This window comes from Rhinatrema bivittatum, chromosome 5, assembly GCF_901001135.1.
Source record: "Rhinatrema bivittatum chromosome 5, aRhiBiv1.1, whole genome shotgun sequence".
In the NCBI taxonomy this organism is placed as follows: domain Eukaryota; kingdom Metazoa; phylum Chordata; class Amphibia; order Gymnophiona; family Rhinatrematidae; genus Rhinatrema; species Rhinatrema bivittatum.
In genome coordinates this window covers 280,536,380-280,552,247 of record NC_042619.1, presented here as the reverse complement: position 1 = coordinate 280,552,247, position 15,868 = coordinate 280,536,380, and the positions used below count along the sequence as shown (strand labels likewise).

Below are 15,868 nucleotides of genomic sequence, written 5' to 3'. Positions count from 1 at the left end.
TCCGGCTGGACAGAAAGCCCAGGTGCGCACCGCAACTCAGCAGACCTACTCCCGCAGGTGTAAGTATTTTTACATTTTTTCTCAGTGGGTCTGTTTTCAAACATTCGTGAGTATGGGAGGGAAAATGTCAGTTCAGCATCAAAGTCATGCGGAAGAACTAACAAATCTAATAAGGAATTATTATTTCGTCACCAAGGGAGAAGTAGTACAAGTTAAATTGAAAGACGTAGGAAAATTGCTAGGAGAAATAGTTTCCCGTTGTCCTTGGTATCCGGAGGCTGGAACTCTGGATATTCAGGACTGGATTAACATAGGCAATAGTCTTCATATGTCTCCGAGAGCTCCCATAAGGCAACTGTTACTGTGGCAAAAATGTACAGAGGCTCTAGAACACATAGGGACCAAAAATCTCAAAACACAATTTTCAGCTCATGAGTCCTTAGAAACAGACCGTGAAAAAGTAGACAGGCTGCCTATCAGTACCCCTGATCCATATACTCTTCCCCCACCATATTTACAAACTACCTCAGAGACAGCAACTTCCCTGTATCCTCAGCTTCCCATGCCAGAACCCGTGACACAGACCAGTCAGACTTCCCAAATTTATTCAGAAAAACAGCCCTTAAACACAAGTGAGGCACAATTTGACCCTTGTGGTGCGGTCCGTATGGGTTTTCAAGAGGAACAAAAAAAGGGTAACCTTACAGGAGAAGAACTTTTAGAAGGACTTCAAGCCTTTCCCATCACAGAAAGGATCAATGATACGGGCGGGAGAGAAATGAATTGGTCTGCCCTTCCTTATAGTGTCCTCAGAGAACTCCGTACAAGTATCAAGGAGACAGGGTTTCATTCATCTTACACCCGAGGGCTACTTGAGGCAATGTCTAACGGCTATAAATTAGTTCCCCAAGATTGGAAAGACTTGTCCCGTATGCTCCTCACCCCAGCTCAGTATGTGGTATGGGAATCTGAATACCAAAGAGAAGCACTGATAGCAGGAACTGCTTCAGGAGGTGCCTACTTACCAGAACAGTTATTTGGATCAGGTCAATTTGCCACCATAGAACAACAGGCAGTTGGAATACCAGCGGTCGCCTATTCAGCAATTGTCCACTGCGTAAATAAAGCCTTTAAAAGGGTCCCCGAATCTGGAAAGGTCACAAAGTCATTTATAATGACTCGACAAACAGTGACAGAGCCCTACACACAATTTATTGATCGCTTACAGGAAGCCATTAGACGACAGGTAGATAATTCAGAAGCAAGTGTAGAACTCCTACTAAAGTTAGCTTTTGAAAACGCAAATGCTGACTGTCGTAAGGTTTTGCAGTCCATAGTTGCCAGACCTGATTACAACCTAGCAGACATGCTTAAGGCTTGTGCAGATGTGGGCACCCACGCTTTTCAGATGGATGCCCTCGCTGTTGCCCTGCAGAAAGGTCAATTTCACACACCGAAAGGCACATGTTTTAACTGTAAAAAACCCGGCCATTTTAAACAACATTGTCGTGCCCCAGGTGGCGGGGTGTATAAAGGAACTGATTCTGCAGGGGTCTCTAGGTCACGACAAAAACTGTGTGCCCAAAATGTAAGAAAGGATTCCACTGGGCAAATCAATGCCGAAGTACTAATCAGGGAAACTAGATTCCGGGCCAGCGACAAGCCCCAGTCCAATTGTCGCAGTCCCTAAGATCCAAGCGCAATCAAGTGCAGCAGATATCATTGACAGTGCTGGCATAGATCTTATTAATCAAGACACAAAATTTGTAGCATTCCCAGGGCAGGTCATTCTGATGCCCTCTCAACTCACAGGCCCTCTGCCCGAACAAACTGTCGGGCTGATTCTACCCCGATCCACTGCAGGCAAGGCAGGGATCTATGTCATTCCAGGAGTTGTAGATTCTGATTATGAAGGTACTATTATGATCCAATTTGAAACTAAATCCTCCCTTACATTGCACAAAGGGGACTCCTGGGCACAGCTAGTCATGGTCCCCTGTGTCTTGCCTGTAAGAGGACAGCAGACTGTCAGAGGCTCCAGCGGCTTCGGATCCATCCGAGCCCCAACACTGCATCCTAGCATTTTAGCAGTGACTCAGGCAATCAGAAAAGAGAAACCAAAGAGAACCTACTTGCTAGACGGTAAGCCCTTTGAAGGCATTTTAGATTCAGGAGCTGATGTCTCAGTCATTACCACAGATAATTGGCCCACTGACTGGCCGACAGTAGACTCCCCCTCGGTGTGGGGGGTGGGAGGGAGACAGGTAGCCCGCCGTAGTGCTTGCTGGTTAACCGTAACACATTCCTCCGGCTCAGGCACTGCACATTTAAAACCAGTAATCCTTCCCATTCATATCAATTTATGGGGACGTGATTTACTGAGTCAGTTTCAAGCCCGAATTGTACTAGAAGATTAAGTATGTTTCACGGTAAACCCACTGCTCTTCCATTAACTTGGAAATCCACCACACCCATCTGGGTAGAGCAGTGGCCCCTGCCTAATGATAAGCTTCAGGCCCTCCATGAATTGGTCCATGATCAATTAGATGCTGGACACATTGAACCCACAGTCAGTCCGTTTAATACACCTGTTTTTGTGATAAAAAAGAAATCAGGGAAATGGAGACTTCTCCACGATCTCCGAGCTATTAATGCTATTCTGCAACCTATGGGTCCGCTTCAATGTGGCACTCCAAATCCGAACATGATTCCTAGAGATTATCAAATTTTAATAGTAGACTTGAAAGATTGCTTTTTCACCATACCACTATGTGAAAAAGACAAACAATTCTTTGCCTTTACGGTCCCTGTTTTAAACAACCAGAGACCAACTAAGCGCTATCAATGGACTGTTTTACCACAAGGAATGTTGAATAGTCCCACATTATGTCAATACTTCGTAGACAAAGCATTGCAAGGGTTTCGACAGCGCTATCCACGAGCATTAGTTTATCATTATATGGATGATATTTTAGTGGCTGCGCCACGAATTCCAGATGACTGGCTGTTCCATTTATCCTCTGAACTAGCCAAACATGGATTGAAAATTGCCCCCGAAAAGGTTCAGAAACAGGAACCATTTTTATATTTAGGTCACAAAGTGTTGCAGACTTACTCTAGTCCTCAAATCCCACAGCTAAAAGTGAATGATGCATTTACATATGTACAATTACAACAACTACTGGGTTCAATCAACTGGCTACGTCCTTATGTGGGTTTGCCCACATATTTTATTTATTTATTTATTATTTTTATATACCAACATTCATCTCAATTGAGATATCACACCGGTTTACATTCAGGTACTGTAGGTATTTCTCTATCCCCAGAGGGCTTACAATCTAAGTTTTTGTACCTAAGGCAATGTAGGGTAAAGTGACTTGCCCAAGGTCACAAGAAGCAGCAGTGGGACTTGAACCTTGGTCTCCTGGTTCATAGTCCACTGCTCTAACCACTAGGCTATTCCTCCTCCCCTTAACATATATGTTAAGTCCCTTATTTGATGCATTAAGGAACAGAACAAGTCCAGCAGAATTAATTACCTTAACACCCAACAGAAAAAGATTTTTCAACAGGTCAATGAAGCATTAAAATTAATATGGGTAGACAGATGTACTGAAAATGTTCCTTTCACTCTAATTTTGATCCCAACCGAAAAACAGCCCACAGCAATTTTAACACAGATAGTCGAAAAGCAGACAGGAAATAAAACATTAATCATTGAATGGCTCTATTTACCACACAGCCCTTCCCATACAATTAGTACATTATCAAATATGCATGCAGAATTAATCTTTAAAGGACGAGAGCGTAGCAGAGTCTTACTGGGACTTGATGTGACCAATATAATTGTCCCTTTACCTTTAAGAGATTGGGAACGGATGTTAAGTCAATCTGCAGCACTACAAACTGCGCTCACAGACTATGTGGGAAAAGTTTCCTACCACATTCCAGCAGACCCCCGTATCCTTGCATTCAATCAGGTTCCACTCACCGTTTATCCAGGCCTATCACCCGCCCCTTTACCACAAGCGCAGACTGTTTTTACTGACGGTGGCTCAAAATGGGGGGCAGTTGCCTGGCAAGTGCAGGGACGTTGGGTAACTAAAATTACGCCACCTCAACAGTCAGCGCAAAGGGCAGAACTAGCTGCTGTCATTCTCGCGTTGCAATGCTTTATGAATGCTGATTTAAACATTATTTCCGATAGCCAGTATGTTTGAAATGTTGCTTCTTCTCTTTCTGGAGCATATATCACTCCTTCGTTAGATGGGAACCTGCTATCCCTCTTTCTGACACTGCAGTCCACCCTCCAACACCGCACACACCAACTTCACATTGCTCATATTAGGAGCCATCAGCCTTTCCCTGGCTGGATTTCTGAAGGCAATGCCATTGCAGATGCAGCCACAAAACAGGCTGTGCTTACTGTGACACCATGGAATAGCCATACTATGTTCCATCAAAACGCTAAGTCTATTGCAAAACAATTTAATATTCCATTAGAACAAGCCCGAGCTATAGTACAGCAATGCCCCCAATGTTCACAGATTACCTCTGCCCCTTCCATGGGCGTGAACCCACAGGGATTGCATGCCAACGAAATCTGGCAGATGGATGTCACCCAATACCCCTCATTTGCCCCCTGGAAATTTCTACATGTAACCATTGATACTTTTTCCCATTTTCTCTGGGCGACGCCCCAGAAAGGGGAAACTACTAGACATGTCATTAATCACTGTATTAAAACTTTCTCTATAATGGGATTACCCTCTGTTCTAAAAACTGATAATGGCCCTGCTTATAGTAGCCATTCCTTTGCTGAATTTTGCCAACAATGGAACATTAAGCACATATTTGGGATACCATATAATTCCACAGGACAAGCAATTGTGGAAAGAGCCAACCTCACCCTAAAAACGGCTTTGAATAGACACAAGCAAACAGCAGGGAACGCCATTGGTCTCCCCCCTAAACAGGACTGGCTGAACAAGGTCTTGTTCACGTTAAATCATTTAAACATATCAAGTTCAAATCAGACCACAGCCGTGGATAATCATTATGGGGCAAGGGCCAGTCACCCTCAACCGTCAGTTTTGTATAGAGTATTGCCTAACCCTGTCTGGCATGGTCCTGCTCCTCTACTCACATGGGGACGCGGGCATGCTGCTGTGCTTTCTCCAACAGGTCCTATTTGGATTCCGGCTCGTTGTGTGAAACCGTGGAAACATGGCATGGCATCAGGGTCTACAGGATCCGATCCCCAACTTCTCCCTGAGCCTCCACAACCCTCAACAGGACCGACACCGGACACCCCACAAACAGCAACACCGGCTGACCTGGGGACAGATCAAGGCACTATCTGTTCAATCTGCACAGCTCCTGGAACAGCAAGGCTCTGAAAAGACTCCAGAGCACTTCTTACTGGCTGCCTTCTCTTGTCTAAATGCCAACTCCATAACAATTGTTTTCTGTACCCTCATATTTTGCTTTATCTCTCCAGCCATGGCCGTAGCTGAACAAGGACCTTGGCAAGATAACCTGTACATCCTTAATGCACAAAACTTCTCACTCCTGTTGAATCAAACAGACTGTTGGATCTGCACACACATGCCAACTCATACCAGCGGAGGACTAATGATGCATGCCGTACCATTTAATCTTACTGGATGGATGAATTTCCCATAGCCAGGAGGTTACCCCCTCAATTCTCCAGTTGGTAACACCATAATACCCATCAGCAGCCGAATTCAAGAGACTGCCGCTCTTTGTTGGGAGTATGATCCTGGAAATGGGGAAGGACTACAGGTGGGAAAATATCCGTATTGTAACCGAACCATTATATTAAAAGAGATCATGTTCAGATCGCATTCTAATGTAACAACACACCCAGACTTCTCACAAAATATCACAGAATATTTGCATAGTTTTACCCATTATATGTGTAATTGGCTAATCTCAGGATGTTCCGTAGGAAACGCAGAAAGGTGTGCAAAAGGAGAAACATTCTCAGATGAGCAATTTGGCTTGTGTGAATATGTATCTGCTATGGTTCAACAAGTCAAACAGCCCCGTGAATGGTTCACTAACCAGATAGGGAACATTTGGATGTTATGCGGGCGTAGAGCATATATGCACATTCCCCCAAATTGGAGAGGCAGATGCACTTTAGGCTACATCCTCCCCTCATATTATGCAGTAAAAAATTTACCTAAAGCAAGGCTCCGTAACAAAAGGGAGACGATCAAGAGTCCCATAGAAAAATATGCAGAAACTCAGGTAGCTAGAAGCCTGTTTCCTCCAATGGGGACAGCTATGAATTATAGAGACTTGCACATCTTAGCTAATTGGACAACTGCTCTATTTAATCAAACAGTTCACGCATTGAAACTACTCACAACAGAAGTTTCTCAAATTAGAGAGATAGCATTACAGAACCGCTATGACTTGGACACGATTCTAGCCTCGAAAGGAGGTGTCTGTGCCTTAATTGGATCTCATTGCTGTGTATACATATCAGATTACAAAGCAAATCTCACACATACCATAGAGCAGATGGAGACCATAATCGCTGAGGCACCGCTTTCAAAGAAGACAACACTGATATCTTCCTGGGACTGGCTATGGTCCTGGCTTCCTAATATCGGTGGTATCACACGACTCATTCCTGTTGTATTCCTGATAATAGGTTTCCTTCTTTGTTTGGCTTGCTGCCTTCAGTGCATACCCCATCTCATATCCATTCTAAAACCCCAATCTCGGCCTGGATACAGAGACGTTCTTTATGCTGCCTAAAATAAAAAAGGAAAGACGAGATGTGGGATAGGAGTTTTGGCTTTTCAGGCTGCTGGAAAACCACGTCAGAAAAAGAAAAACTCCATTGCCATTTCTAACTGGTTTTTTCCTTAAACCTACGCTTAGTGTAAAGAAAATGTCTTGCTCCGACCGCAGCAAGTTTTAACAAACAGATTTCCTGTCTACAGCTAACAGGAAGTCTGCAAGGAACATATCTAGGGCAAAGCTTTGCAGTACCAGCATAATTTATGACCTACTTGCATTTATGTGGTTTTTCACACCTAGATAGCTCACCAGCTAATGACTTCCCCCCTCCCTGCCTGAAGATTGACCGCTTGCACCTCTTTGCACCCACGTAGTAAAAGGTCAGCATAAACATTTATGTGGAAATATTGAGCAGTAAATATGTGACGTATGTATCCAATGCAATGCTATGTAATCATTTTACAATAAAAAGAGGGCTTCCCAAAAAGCCGGGAGCACGCTTCACCCTGAATACTTTCTGAGGTGTCTTCATTGCCACAATCAAGATCATGCTTCCCTTGTCTTGATGTAACTTCACGAGAGTCTTTGAGAGAAGTGGAAGTGGAGGGAATACATATAGGAGACCGGTTGCCCATGAGAGGGAGAACGCATCTCTTCGTAGTTCGTGTTGGCTGAGAGTGAGAGAGCAAAAGCTCTCTACTTTGTGGTTTTGAGGTGATGCAAAGAGGTCTATGTGAGGGTAACCCCAACGCTGGAATATGGACTTCACTACTGTGGGGTCGAGGGACCACTCGTGCGGTTGAAAGGTGCAACTCAGCTTGTCTGCCAACACATTGTCCACTCCCAGCAAGTAGGTGGCCTTGAGGTACATCGAATGGGAAAGGGCTTCGGCCCATATCTGTGCAGCTTCCTGACACAGGAAGTACGAGCCCATTCCCCCTTGTTTGTTGATGTACCAGATGGCCACCTGGTTGTCTGTCTGAATCAGGATGATCTGGTTGGAAAGATGATCCTGAAACACTCTGAGAGCATATCTGATTGCTCGGAATTCCAAGAAATGTATTTGGTGTCTGGCTTCCTCTGGAGACCAGGTGCCTTGAGTTTGCAGATTGGCAACATGTGCTCCCCAGCCAAGGTTGGAAGCATCGGTGGTAAGGGTTATTTGAGAATCTGGAGTCTGGAAAGGTAGGCCTTGGAGGATATTAGAATGATTTTTCCACCAAGCTAGAGACTGACGAAGTGGGTTGGTGATGTGGACAATGGTTGATAGTGGTTGAGTGGAATGAGTCCATTGTGACCTTAGAGTCCACTGCATGACTCTCATGGCCAAGCGGGCCATTGGGGTAACATGCACTGAGGACGCCATGTGCCCCAGTAAGATAAGGAAATGGCATGCAGTGTGCCCCTATGAATGGCAAAATTTGCGATGGGACTAAGCAGGATTTTTTTGTAATTGATGAGAAATCCTAGAGAGATCAGAGTGTGTAAGATAAGACATAGGGATGTCATAGCAGCTTGCTGAGTGGGAGCCCTGATCAACCAATCGTCGAGATAGGGGTAGATGTGAACACCTTGGGTCCTGAGGAAGGCTGCTACTACTACGAGACACTTGGTGAAAACTCATGGTGCAGATGCCAGGCCAAATGGGAGCACTCTGTATTGATAGTGCTTTGGGCCTACCAGGAATCTCAGAAATCTGCGATGAGATGGAGTTATCGCAATGTGTGTGTAAGAGTCCTGGAGGTCTAGAGAGCAGAGCCAGTCTTCCCTTTGCAGAAGAGGAAGGAGGGAACCCAAAGTTACCATCTTGAACTTTTCTCGTTGGAGGTACTTGTTGGGGGTATGCAGGTCCAGAATTGGACGAACGCCGCCTGACTTTTTGGGGATTAGAAAGTACTGGGAATAGAAGCAGAGGCCCTGTTGGGAGTAGGACACTGGTTCGATTGCTCTGGATCAAAGGAGTAGTGAGTGGTCTGATGTTCCCCACATCAGCCGAGGTGGGGAATCCGGTGGGATGGAGAGAAAGTTCAGGTGATAACCTTGAGAGATTATGGCAAGCACCCACTGGTCTGAGGTGATTGTGTGCCATATGATGTTGAAATGGCACAATTGTCCTCCCACTGGTACATGCCGAAGTGGAAGCTGGCTGCTGCTCTCTATGAAAGAGTCAAAAACCAGATGCAGGGCCCGGCTGAGGAGCTGCTTGTTGTTTTGGCTTGCTGGTTGATCAGGGCTCCCACTCAGCAAGCTGCTATGACATCCCTATGTCTTATCTTACACACTCTGATCTCTCTAGGATTTCTCATCAATTACAAAAAATCCTGCTTAGTCCCATCGCAAATTTTGCCATTCATAGGGGCACACTGCATGCCATTTCCTTATCTTACTGGGGCACATGGCGTCCTCAGTGCATGTTACCCCAATGGCCCGCTTGGCCATGAGAGTCATGCAGTGGACTCTAAGGTCACAATGGACTCATTCCACTCAACCACTATCAACCATTGTCCACATCACCAACCCACTTCGTCAGTCTCTAGCTTTCGGGATTGGGCCTTCTGGAAAGGCTTAGTAGAGCGACCTCTTGACGGTGGTGGATAGGACTTCCTTTGACGGTAGAACGACTTTTTGGATTCATTTCTGAATGCTTGCTTGGCCGGATATTCAGAAGGCAACAGAGAGAGGTGGCGAAGGGTCTCATGATGATCCTTGAGCTGTGCCACTGTTTTTTGGATCTGTTCACTAAACAGATTGTCCTCAATGCAAGGCAAATCAGACAATCTGTCCTGAACTTCAGGACATAGGTCCGAAGAATTAAGCCAGGCCCATCTTCTTGCAGAAATAGCAGCTGCAGATACCCTAGAAGCGGTGTCAAAAATGTCAAAAGATGACATTATTTCGTGTTTTCCCACTTCAAATCCTTTGTGAACCAGGGTTTGTAGTTGTTCCTAGAATTGCTGAGGCAGGGACTCTGCAAAGTCCTGTATTTGCTTGAATAGGACCCTATTGTACTGGGTCATATAAAGTTGGTAAGAAGAGATCCAAGAGATAAGTATTGATCCCTGGAAGACACGCTGACCAATGGCATCCAGGAATTTCTGCTCTTTGCCTGGAGGGAAGGAAGAATGAGGTTTTGAGCGCCGGGCCTTCTTTTGGGCAGACTCAACAACCACGGACGGTGATCCAATTGAGGTTATTGGAACCCTGGAGCTGACTGAACCAAATATGTGGTATCTGCTTTCCGGTTGACCGTTAAAGGCGGAGTTGTGGCTCCCATTACCCGTCTGGGTGAGGGTTGCCTCGGTGACCAGGACTCAAAAAGGGTCGATGCCTTTTCTGATTGGGATTTCTTTGGGGGCGGCTCGAACGATGGCGAGGTCGATGATTTTCCTTCGTCGATGGTCTGAGGCTTACGGTGTTGATGCTGGTGTTTCTTGACGATCTCCTCGGTACATGAGGGGGAATAGAAGTAGTCGATGGCCAGGAAGCCGTCGACGCTGGACGGACACCGGCCAGTGCCTGATACTGGTGCGACACGGATGGCGCTGGTTCGGATGACGTCGAAGCTATGGATGGAGTCTGAGTTTGAGACCGAAAGAGAAGTCCCATCTTCTCCATTCTGGCTTTGCAACCTTTTGGTGTCATTAAAGGCACATTTGGTGCAAGTCAGGACATCATGTTCACACCCAAGGCACATTACACAGACTTTATGGGGGTCTGTGATGGACACTGTGCGAGCGCAGTCAAGGCACCAACGGAACCCCGATGCCATGGCCATCCAAAAAATTGAGCTGTGGTGCGGTCGATGGCCAGTAGGCCGCGAGGGTAAAACTAGACGGTACTCTACCGGAACCAAGGAAAAAAATACTTACCGGATCACCGCGGACGTAGAATGTTCAATAGGGGGACCCCTGTGGGGTATTAACTAACAAGTAATTCTGTGAAGAAAATTCCTGTCAGGAATCTCTATAGAGCTCCTTAACCCGCGTGGCTACTGCTGAGCAGAAAAAAGAAGACTGAAGGGGGACCCCTGCTGGTTGCAGGGTTAGTGCCATCCTGGGCATGCCCAGTAGGTGCCAGTCAAAGTTCTAGAAACTTTGACAAAAGTGTTCCGTGATTGGGCTCCATCCTGTGATATCACCCATATGTGAGGACTACCATTCTGCTTGTCCTGTGAGAAAGAGAAAACCCACACAAAGTAGGGTAAATTAGTAAGATAGGGGAACTGCAGGGTGAGCTGCCTGCATCTGCTGGAGACAGACAAATACTGAAGGGCTGCAGGAGAGGCTCTGTCCTGATATAGGATACCCTTTCAGTTTTAGTCTGTCTCCATCTGCTGGCCAGGAGGCTCAACCCACGGTCTGGACTGATCCAGGTACATACAGGAAACAAAATTATGCAGAGTAGTCATATCTCAAGCGAATTGTGATGAATTGCAGGAGGATCTTGTGAGACTGGAAGATTCCAAATGGCAGATGAAATTTAACATGGATAAGTGCAAAGTGATGCATATAGGGAAAAACCCTTGCTGTAGTTAGGTTCTATCTTAGGCGTAACTACCTAGGAAAGACATCTAGACATCATAGTGGATAATACATTGAAATCGACGGCCTAGTGTGCTGTGGCGATCAAAAGAATGTTAGGAATTATTAAGAAGGGAATAGAAATAAAATGGAGGATGTCATAATGCCTCTGTATCGCTCCATGGTGAGTCCACACCTTGAATACTGTGTGTAGTTCTGGTCACAGCATCTCAAAAAGGATATAGCTGCACTGGAGAAAGTGCAGAGAAGGGTAACCAAAATAAGGGGCATGGAACAGCTGCCCTATGAGGAAAGGCTAAAGAAGTTAGGGCTGTTCATTATGGAGAAGAGACAACTGAGGAGAGATGCTAGAAGTCTACAAAATCATTAAAGGACTTGAACAAGTTAATATAAATTGGTTATTTACTCTCTCAGATAATAGAAGGAACAGGGGGCACTCCATGAAGTTAGCAAGTAGCTCATTTAAACAAATATAAGAAAATTCTCACTCAGTGCATAATTAAGCTCTGGAATTCATTGCCAGAGGATGTGGTTTCAGCAGTTATGTAGCTGAGTTTAAAAAAAGGTTTGGATAACTTCCTAGATGATAAATCAATAAACTGCTATGATGGTAATTAATAAGCAATTATCAAATGTATCAAAATGTTTGGGTACTTGCCAGGTACTTTGATTGGATTGGCCACAGGATACTGGGCTTGATGGACCCTTGGTCTGACCCAGTATGGCATATCCTATGTTCTGCCTCCACACTTCACAAAACTCCCCAGAGATGTGAGCGGGAAACGACGAACACAGAGGAGAGAAGGACCCGGTGGAAAGTAGCCTTACTAAAATATTTCCTCTTCTCTTCTCTCTTTTTTTTTTTTTAATGAAATCTTTTACCTGAGCTCAGCCCTCCCTGGAAGCAGGAACGGGATCCCAGCTATGAGGGGAGAGGGCGAAAGCCTTCACCACCGAGACTCTCATCCTGCATCTGCTAATTTTTCTCTTAATTCCACACCAGAACAAGGGTACGAGACTAAGGCTCTCAACTGAGGCAAACGGTGCTATATAATCGTGTCGTCATTCTTCTTTTTTTTTCTATTTCTCTATTTTTTTTTTTCAAGCAAAATCCAGTAGGGAAATGCATGTCCACCACTGCTGGAGATGGAGAAAACTGATGGGCTGACATCCGGGAACAACTATATATCTCTGACATCAGCTTCTTATTCCACCTCTATCTGCTAGCAGAGGTGCATAACCCACTGGTGGGGATTGGCTTGCCTGAATGCAGAGAAATTAGACTTCTTTGAGGTAAAAATGATTGAGAGAAGTTACTTACCTATTCTGTTTTAGATGAACAGCATATTGTCTGCCTTCTATTAAAATGATATAAGACATATGACCCTATATAGTTCAAAGAAAAAATATTTATTATTAAATAATAATGAGGGTAATATTCAGACAATATTTCCATCTAAGTTTGGGACTTAGCCAGACATATCAGGGATTTAAAAGATTTCCTGCTGCTCTATCTAATTTATCCAGCTGTTTAGCCAGAAAAGCACCAGTTAAGTTGGAAGTATTCCAGGAGCATTCTGGGGCAAAGATAAGCTAGCCAGATAACTTATCTGACTAACTTTGAAAATCGGAGTAAGCTGCGTAAGTTATCTGGCTAAGGGCCTTATTTTCCAAATGTATCGCACACGGTAAGGGACATTTCGCACGCAAAATGTCCCTTTTCGCGTGCGATACCAAAATGGGGGCGGAGTCGGCCCCAGAAGAGGAGTCGTCGGGGCGTCACCGGGGCCGACTCCGCGACGACAGTGCACACAGCGAAAAGGTAAGTGCCTTTTCGCTGCCTATTTCACTTCCAATAGCTACACCTCCTATTGTCGAGCTATTGGGTGCGAAACCGGCAGCAATCGCAACGCGACGGTGCGATCTCTGCCGGCTAGCGCAGGCCCGCCCCCCCCTTTTGGCCCCCCGCCCCTCATCTTCTAAAGTATCACAGGCCTGCGATACTTTAGAAAATGAGGCCCTAAGTCTGGTTGTGCCAGAGAAAAGTCCTAAAGTTATATGTCTAGCTAGGAATTTATCCAGCTACATACAGCAGAGCACCTAAGCGACAGTGCTCCACTGAATAACTTGTCTGCTTGCTACACTGCTGAATTCTGACCTCAATGCACATAAAAATAGTGAAAAATCAATGCATTGGTATCATCTTGCAGAACAAGTGTTTTTTTGTCTGTTCAGTCTGTTAAAATTAAAATTATTTCACAAACTTTTGTTTTCCACTAATATAAACCTCATACAGATCTTTAACATAGAAGTGTACATAGTATTATATTTGCATTAATAACTCGGTTTTAAACAATAATCTTATTTACATTGCACTTGTGCACTGTTAAAATATATTTTCTTGTTAACAGATGAGAAGAATGAGACAAATTTTGTTGATGGATGTACAGTTGGTCACTTAAAGAGCAAAAATAGAATCACTAAAGTTGTAATTAAGAATAAGTAGTTGGTTAAATGCATCACAATAATTCATATGTCAAATGGCAATGTTACCTCAATTTCTCTGCCATCCCTTGGCTCTAATTTCTGTGGAATTGTAACTTCATAAAAACCTATCTTTGAAGTCAAATCATTGCCTAAAGAAACAAACAACATATTGGCAAAATATTTCTAATGTACAGCTGGGTGCAGTCTCTGTATCCATGTAATTGTCTAGTATAAACATCCATTCATACAAGAGTTTGAACAGTTATAATAAAAATCAATTATTGCTTTTAGTACACTTCTCAACCTTGCAGGGCAAGACCCCTAGGAATGAGACAGCACACATCATGGTTGGTGAAGCCCCAAATAAGATGGTCCGCACTGGTCTGGTGACACTATTGCAAGAATCAGACTCCTCTACTCTACCCACCAAAAGCAAAGAGGAGTCAGGGCAAGCAAAGTCATCTGCATTCTCTTCCCAGGCTGCCCTATAAAGCAAAGGGAATAAGTGGCCATCTACCTCCTCCTCCCCACCTACCTGATGCAGAGAAGCTAAGGATGAATGGGGACATCTAAATTACCTTCCTTGCTGGCCTGTTAAAGCAGAGTATAGCCAGAGATGAATGGGGCCACCTACCTCTTCTTGTCCACTGAACTAAGGAAAGAGGAGCAAGACAGCTAAGCAGCCTTCCTTAACACCACTGAAGAAGAAAGGAGCCATCTGCCCTATTGCTACCAAAGGAGTGAGCAGTCATAAAAGAGAAGCCAGAGAAGTATTTCTTTCAGTGTGTATGATTAATTAAGATGGATAAAATTAAATTACTACTTGTGATCCCTGTTTGGCCACTAGAGTGTGTACTATGTTATAATATCAAGCATAGTCCAGCAATGGAGGGTTCAGAGGTGTATCCTATTTGAGAACATGGGGAATCTTCTGGGAAAGGAGGTCCAGAGGAAGTTTGTGTTGTGCTCCGCGGCCGGGCCTGCTCACCTTTCTCTCCCATCCACAAGCGCCGGTCTCTCCTGTCTCGCAGCCGCAGCCAGTGCGCGGCATCCCCTGCTTCCCTGCTCTCCGTCTTCCGTCCAGGCCTCATGGCGGGGCTCGGTGTCGTCCATGGCGTCGGCCCCGCCCCTAGGCGCGCGTGGACCGCCCAGCCTCTTAAAGGGCCAGGGGCGGATCACAGCTCCGTGGCGTGCCCTGATTGATGGCAGGACTTAAGGAAGTGGTCAGACACCACTTCCTTGTCTTGGCTATCGGGTCGTACACTCCGGTGTCTCTACTTTGCCTATTCCAGTGTCTCTTGTTCCAGCGCTCCTGTTTCAGCGTCTCTCCATCCATGGTAGTACCCTTCGGACTGATCTCATGGTATTGACCTTTGCTTGCTTCTGACTACTCCTGATTGCTGCCTGGAACCGACCTCTGCCTGTCCACTGACTACTCTTGATTGCCCTCTGGAACAGACCTCTGCCTGTCCACTGACTACTCTTGATTGCCCTCTGGAACCGACCTCTGCCTGTCCACTGACTACTCCTGATCGCTGCCTGGAACTTGACCTCTGCCTGACCTGACTACTCCCGGATTGACTACAGGTACTGACCCCTGCTTCGGCTGACTATTCTGAACTGATACACGCTATCCACTCTGACACTCTCTTCTGGCCTCCTGCGACCTCTGAACTTTCGTGCCTGAACATCGACCGCGCACCCTTGTTCGTGGTAGGCACTCCCCTGCGCTTCCTCTCTAGGAGACCCTGTGAGGCCCATCTAAGACCAGGCTTCCCGGATAACCAAGGGCTCAACCTGAGGGAACCCTGGGTTGCTATTGGCGAAGCTCCAGCTAGCCTCTGTCTCCTCCTGTTCTCCGCCTCCTGGTGGCAGGCGCTCTCCGGGTCTGACCGGAGGGCCGTACCAATCCTGCACCAGGCCAAGGGTCTACCTCCAGCACAACAGTTCAAGGGAGTGTATATGTTTTAACTAGAGTGACAGAGTGGTGGTATAAGGAACAGTGGGGTTTTGAACTCCTAGAGCTTGCTGGTATAAGCCTGGATCCCTGCCGGAAAGCT

General features: G+C 45.5%; 1 protein-coding gene across 1 annotated transcript in view; it reads right to left on the bottom strand.

The window, feature by feature from the left end:
- Positions 1 to 15,868, bottom strand: part of LOC115092769 (disintegrin and metalloproteinase domain-containing protein 9-like) — a 461,831-nt gene that overhangs the window by 418,801 nt on the left and 27,162 nt on the right. Inside the window, exons 2-3 of the mRNA XM_029604072.1 lie at positions 13,875 to 13,957; positions 12,643 to 12,707 (exon numbers count right to left, since the gene is read on the bottom strand). Of these exons, the coding sequence (XP_029459932.1) occupies positions 12,643 to 12,707; positions 13,875 to 13,957 (148 nt within the window). The remainder of the gene's footprint in view (positions 1 to 12,642; positions 12,708 to 13,874; positions 13,958 to 15,868) is intronic.